Below are 7,122 nucleotides of genomic sequence, written 5' to 3'. Positions count from 1 at the left end.
CTGATTTTCTTCCTCTTTTCTACCCACTTCCTTGTTTTGCAAGTCAGACAAAGACTGAGAGGATGGGAGTGAATCTGTGGTTCTGTTTAATGCTGTGACCCACTGGACAGAATTTAACAAACAAAAAGACAAATAGAAATAAATTTTAATATTCTACACAGTGCTTTAAGGCCACCTTCAAAGAAGATGCTGCACTGCTCCATCTCTTCTGGCCTAAAGAGAGGTTTCAGCCAACAGCACGCTTTATTTATTTGGAGTTACGACTTGGGTATTACTCCTCTGTTTCATTAGCAAAGCTGGAACAGTGATGTGATTGAAATCGAGGTGACTGTTTTAAACAGTGGAATGGAATACAAAGGTTGCAATGCACTAACAGGTGACTTCTCCTTGGAGTGGGCCACACACCCAGCACAGGTTTAGGCCCCGGGGCTGGCTCCAGCACAGCCAGCTCTGGCAGCTTCACCGCTGCTCTCTCTAGAAACCTGACCATTTAGGAAATGGTGCTCTGGCTCCTTTTTAAGCCTCTTTGCACTGTCAGTCTTTTGACACTTGGGAGTTGCTAAACCCCTGTAGTTTCATAACTGTTTCTCAATCTCCTGAATAACAAGGATCCCAAAACCTGTGGCTGTCTCCAGTTTACATCCTCTTAAGGCAAGAAGAACCACATAGATCCACCTCCACCTAAGGTCACCTCTGGATGCCCTTCTTGTACCATCCTCAAAATCATTTGCACGTAGCCACTGATCTCTTGTGCCTTTCCAAACTCACCAGTCAGGTCAGAAGCAAAACTTCCACAGAGAGTAAAACCAGTAAACCCTCGTACAAAGAGCATATGAAGCACTTTCCCATCCTATGGATGCTGCTGCATGCCAGAGAGAAAAGACTTGGAAAAATGTTTTGCACCAAATTGTTTGCTTCCTCCTTATCTTCTTCAGAAAATTTCTCCAGAATTTGAGTCCAGGTGTCTGTAATGTAACATTTTTAAACTCATCATCTGTAATGCACCTTGGCCTTGAGCAACTGTGCTGCAAGCTTCAGTTTGTCTGCATTATGGATTTTGAGGACAAAATGAACGCTAGGGCTAATCTGAGTTATCCTCAAAATGATGTTTCAGAAGGTCTGCTCTGAAGCTACAAGAAGCACAATGAAGAGTGTCCTAATGGTTAGTATCCAGCTCCACTTATTTCAATGGCAGGAGCTGAGCTTAGCATGTTCCTTGCACAAACTGTACATAATTTACATTTATGGCTAAACTTCTTTGATCTTGCAAAGACTTGGCATTTCCTCAGTTTCTGGAGTGAGTCAGGCAGGATCAGTGCATTTTAAACACAGTTCTAAAAAAGTGGAATAAAGCTCTGCTCCTAGTTACCTTCACAAAACAAAACAGGAAATCAATAGAAGTGAAGCAACTGAAGTGATGCCCGCTTGTATCACTTTGCTAACCATTTTGGGGTCAAAATTGTCATTTAGGACAACCTTTTGGTTTGCTTTGTTTTTCAGTGGCATATGATTTATAGGAAAGCAATCCAAGACTATCCTATGACTGTGATTCACTTTCCTGAACCTATTGCCATGAAAACTGTAAACGATGCAATAGGCTGTGACTGCCAAAGATCTGTCATAGTATCTGCTAAGTAATTTGTATGCCCAGGGCTGCATTTTACAGTAAATGGAAGTAGAGAATTGTCAGGAACATGCTGTTGGGAGTAAAAAAGAAAAAAAAGAAGAAAAAAAAGAGGAAGAAACAAGAGAACCACCCCCCCCCCCGCCCCCCAACCCTCAAACCAAAACCAAGCCAAACCAAAACAAACACAAAAAAAGCCAAAGAAAAATACTGTTACATCAATGTTGGTTAAGTGAATCATGCATCTTGAGCACACATAAAGCATTTGAGGAGGCAGGCCCGGGAGGAGCTACCTGGTATCTCAAAATCTTGCCACTCCACCACAAGCAGCACCCTGGTGAATTAAATCCCAGGCAGACACCACTGACAGCCCTGCATGGGAAAAGCACCTCACAGGAGCCCCTGCTCTCACAGGACCTGTGATAGCAAGTCCCTCTCCACTGCAATTTGCACAAACTGAGTGAAGGGGACTCCAAGTTTGATGCCTGAGGAACAGGCCTGAAGAAACCAGCTAGAAAACCAGAAAGTTTCACCTCCATGGCTTAGAGGGTGAAGTGTGGTGGTGGCCATGAAATAACACAGGCAAATCTGGGCTCCTCGCTGAGCAACTTCAAGCAGCAGTGGGAGACACAGAACTTGCATCATCAGAGGCAGAATATCAGAGCAGAGACACGTCAGGGTAGGACCGCTCATCAACTACGCTTCTCACTAAGGACTAGACTTCTAAAAAATATTTAACAAAGGAGCCCAGCGATGCCCAGGGAAAGATTTAATAAAACAAGGGTAAAATATGCAAAGAAAGAGAGTGGGAAGAGGCAACTGGCATTTTAGAGAAAAGTCTGCTTAATTCCTTTGCAGCACACACACACAGAGGAGGCACTGAGCAGCGCTGCCTGCATGGAGTGCTGTGCAGAGACTGTGCAGCCATCTGTGAGGGACACTGGGGGTTCAAACAAGCAGCAGCACAGTCCTCGTCTGACGAGGGGAGGGGATTGTCAACGCAAAGGACCATTACCCAGCATGGACTCTAAGGCAGCGTTCTCCCCTCTGCAGCACAGCATCGTCTGGAGGATTCCCCATGGCAGTCTTGCATCTGCTGTGGAAAAAACTATGTAGAAAACTGCTTTGGCTTGCCAGTTGTGAATGAATGCAAATCTCTCTGCTGCAGGGGGGCCACCTCTGCAGTAAACAGATAAATATTCTTGCAGCATACTGAGAAATCCTCCTGAAGTGAAACAGGAGGTTCCCAGAACTTCAGAAGCCAGGCACTGCCTCTCCATGATTGCAACCATACGGAAAAGTGGAAGTTTTGGTGTTTTTCAGGTATAGAATATTAATGACAAGGATGCAACAAGCAACAGTTTATTTGTAGAAAAATTGTTTAAAATTTTACTACATTGTAAGATTAAGGAAAAAAATAGTATTAATATATGTACATACAATATATATAAACAAACACACATCGCACCATTAAAATTACATGCTTTTTTTTTTTTTAAACAGAGAAAGGGTCATATTCCCTCATATCAATTTTAAAATTATCACTGCAAGAAACCTTGCTTCCTTTTTGTTTTTATCCCCATCAAAGTTTTCAAGTACAGGAAGTAAGTAATGCAGGATCTAATAGTAGAAAACCTTTGTTATACACAAATTACAACTGACAGCTATACAATATTATTCTGCAGTATTCAACACTTTTGTTTTTTGAACTCTATAATGATATGAACTTTTACCTGAGGTGCATGGAAATAATGAAGCATGATAATTGGCAAGTTTAAGAGATTTTTCACATTATGATTTGACTGTAATTGAAGCTGATTAGGTATCACATGTCTATACCCATATTACTGGCACAAGAATGCTTTGCGTGAGTCATCACCAATGTCTTAGAAGTGCAGGAAAAATTAAAAGGCAAGCACCACTTGCAATAAGCATGCAGACAATTTAAGTGAAACAGAGGTAGCATGTTCTTGTAACTCCAGCAGGGTCATTCAAATCAGCTGCACCCTCCCTTCTGCAAAAGGCACTCGCTTTTTCAGCTATAAACTGGGTTTAAATTCAGTCAGATTGACCACAAATGGTGGGTTTCTCTCCTTACAAATATATTTAAAAAAAAATTAACCAGAGGACACAATGCAAAGAAAAAAAAAATAGGTGTAAGAAACACACATTTCAGGTAATATGTGCTACTCCTCTCCCCCTACCTTTTATAGGGAGAATCTAAATATTTTATAAAACAGCTGCAGTACGTAATCCAAAAGTTAAGACTTTCCAGTTAAAATGGCATTATTAAGCAGCACATTATGTATCAGGAATAATTTTAAAACACTAGAAGTACACCAGCCTTTTTAATAGATAAAGAACAACAATTCACAGTTAGAAGTAGAAAGTTTATGCACAAAAAGGTGGTGCTGGAGAAGGATAAAGATCCCTTGGTGTAAAACCCCATATGTGAAAACGCACAGAAACTCCTGTATGGTATCGTTTTATCGTTTCTGCAGTTTGAAAAGATGTCCATGCAAAACACCTGCTCTTACCGTGACACTACAGAGCTAATCGAGTTGTAAGATGTGCCACTGTTGCAACTGGAAGCATATGCCTCTTGACCATTAGCATCTAAATTTATTTTGAATACAGAAGATGCTTTCAGTAAAAAGTCTGCTGCATCTCTGCGACCCAATTCCCTCAGCTTAGACATTAGTATACCTACAGTGCTCTCAGGAGCATTACTCCACTCCTGCAGAAGAGCATGGACTGGGCTTGAGATAAAGTCATTTTGTGTTCCATTATTTGTGTTGTACTTTGCAACAAGATCAGGGAGGCCCAGGTTCATGGCCAGAAGGCACCAATCTTTGCCCATAGGATCAGGTGGATCCAGAAGTCGACTTAGTTTTCTTCTGGTAAGCAGATTCAGATCAGAAACATGAATATCCATCCCTAGGCTTCCCTGGGAGTAGACATCAAGACACCCAAAACACAGTATACTGCTAAAGCTCTCTTTATATCCCCCCATAGTGTTGGTCAGTGATGTCTCCTTTTGACTCTGTGCACGGAAAAAGTCTCTGGGCTGGTAGACCATCACCGGTTCATGATGTTCCCTCAGCTGCTGAGGACTAAGGTAGTATTTCCCAGTCAGAAGGCCTGGTAAGGTTGTGGCCATTAAATTATCGATAGTGCTGCATACAGAATCCAGGAGTAAGCAGCACTTGATCCTCTCTGTTTCCAGTCCTCTAACTTGAACCTCTATACCCTGACCATGGTTGACCAGCAGCACTAAAAGCTCAGTTCCACGATTCATAATCTTTGATCCATTTACCCACAGACGTATATCAGCATCTCCCTCTGTGCTTTGCTGATGAATCCACCTGCAGAGATTCACCTGAACTTTATGAAAAATTCCACAAGGAAATGGGGTAAGATGTTCCACAGGAACGATTCTAACGCCACCATAAATCATCACCTCATCCTCCTCATCTGTCCAAGACCTGTGGAGATTGTCAGTCTTTATGAGAGCAGGAATATCCACCATTGCTCCACTGCTAAGGTCCCTTGCACAAATATCCATGGCATCCAAAATTTGTATCAGTTCTTCCACATCACTATCTGTCACCAGACGCTGGATGTCGTCTATGGTGTACCGACCTCTATAGTGATGCAGGGCTTTTGGGTTCTCTACAGACAGGATTTTTCCAAGGACATTTGAACAGAGCCAGCGAGGATCCAGAAGCACAACATCTTGGACAGTTTCACTCTGCATAATGTTAATCTGTTTATAAATAAGGAAGTTACTATTTACATCTCATGAAGTACACAATGACATCCCATGTTCTCTCCTTCCTAACTTACCAACACAATCATTTAATTAACACTGCTGACAGGAGAAAAAACAAACAGTGCATTTTAATTTCTTGCAAGTATTCAGAACAAAGAGCAGATCTTGTTCTTGATTTCCACTACTAACGAAGCCATTAAAGCCCAACAGCTGTAAAGCCCAGCCATGGCCTGCAAGCTATTTAGCAAGCTATTTATGCAAAGGTGTTATTCTATGATTCCATTTCTGATGAACACACACAAATTTCTGTGTGAATACACACGAATTTCTCATATGAAGATGATAGCATACTTATCCTTTCTGGGTATCTTATATTTCTACAAGTATAGCAATAAACTAATTCTTCCTGTCTCAAAGAAATAATCTTGAATGAAATAGGAGCCACAAGATAATAAAAATAACAAAAAACTTTATTAATCAGTCCCTTCTTCTTATGATAAAACTACGAGGGAGGAGAAAAAAAAGTAACTGCAGGCACTTGCTTAAATCCCTAATTAAGCAATACTCTATGAAAGCAGTGCCTTGGTAATAAAGGTATGCAAATTCAGATAGAAACACTTACTTCTCCTATGCTATGCAACTGCTGTGCAATATGCCGTAGATCATCTTCACTTGCTAGGGGATTAAGCTGTTCCTGTACATCGTACACAAACTGCTGCAGGGACATCAGCTGGTTGGGTCCATTCATTTTTCTCCATGCAGGCAGTGTGGAGATTATTTTTTCACACAGGTGAGTCATAGCTGGGCAAGTCTTAAAAAAAAACACAGAAAACATTCATTTGTAATTCTGCTCTGCTGAGAATAATAGCACTGTTGCGTTTTTTGGTTGGTTTGTTTGAATGGAGATTACAAGGTCTAATGCGTTCATGATGTACATTCACATGTAAAGAGTTTCACATGTGACAGACCCTTACTCTTCCATCTAGCATTAACTCGCTGTAAGATCTAACTTTTCTTCATGAAGTGAATTCCAGAAACAACTTTTTCACTGAAATAAGCAGATTTTCCAAAGATCGACGTGATTAGCAAGGGAATCCTGACATGTGGAACAAATCTGGGTTTATATAATCCTGCCTTGTCAAATGTGTTGATCACCTGAAACAGTGACTGCAACACGTATCAATTGACTTAATGCATCTAGAAATTAAACTTTATTTCAGATATTATCAACATTTAATTAAAATCTGTACTCATCAATATCTGTACAGGACCAATTTACTTCAACAAGTGGGACAGCAGAGTACCAGAGAAGAGGTAAAGATGGTACTTTCATCTGTTGATTGTCTTGGACATCACTGATGTCTTCATCCTAAACTCTCAAGCCACAGCACACAATTCTTATGCAGCAAGGCCCTCTAAATTTTGAGCTGGTGACCACGGCTATGACAGTTTTGACAGAGAAGAAAAGCTTATTCAATCAGGAGACCACTTGGAATGTAAAATAGGCTGAATTTTGTATAAAACCAAAACATTTTCCTCATCCTACAGAATGAACTCACTTTTAATTCATTAAAGAAAGTCTTGCTGGTATGCCACACAAGTAAGAGGGCCTTTGGTATGAAGAAATGTAAATCTATTTCGCACAGGCTACAAAACAACCTGACTTGGGTCACCCCCAGTATGGAAGTCTTGTAGATTGATGCTGATGACATCAAACCATGCCTGT

At 40.9% G+C, this 7,122-nt stretch overlaps 1 protein-coding gene across 1 annotated transcript in view; it reads right to left on the bottom strand.

The window, feature by feature from the left end:
- Window positions 1–2,970: 2,970 nt before the first annotated feature.
- The window catches only part of DAPK1 (death associated protein kinase 1), a 91,279-nt gene continuing 87,127 nt past the window's right edge, over window positions 2,971–7,122 (bottom strand). The window contains exons 25-26 of the mRNA XM_082075288.1: window positions 6,019–6,207; window positions 2,971–5,390 (exon numbers count right to left, since the gene is read on the bottom strand). Of these exons, the coding sequence (XP_081931414.1) occupies window positions 4,158–5,390; window positions 6,019–6,207 (1,422 nt within the window). The 3' untranslated portion in view covers window positions 2,971–4,157. The remainder of the gene's footprint in view (window positions 5,391–6,018; window positions 6,208–7,122) is intronic.

The sequence above is a fragment of the Streptopelia decaocto genome (genome assembly GCF_964273445.1).
Source record: "Streptopelia decaocto genome assembly, chromosome: Z".
Classification (NCBI taxonomy): domain Eukaryota; kingdom Metazoa; phylum Chordata; class Aves; order Columbiformes; family Columbidae; genus Streptopelia; species Streptopelia decaocto.
The sequence above is the reverse complement of the archived record's forward strand: the minus strand, read 5'-3'. Positions and strand labels throughout refer to the sequence as shown.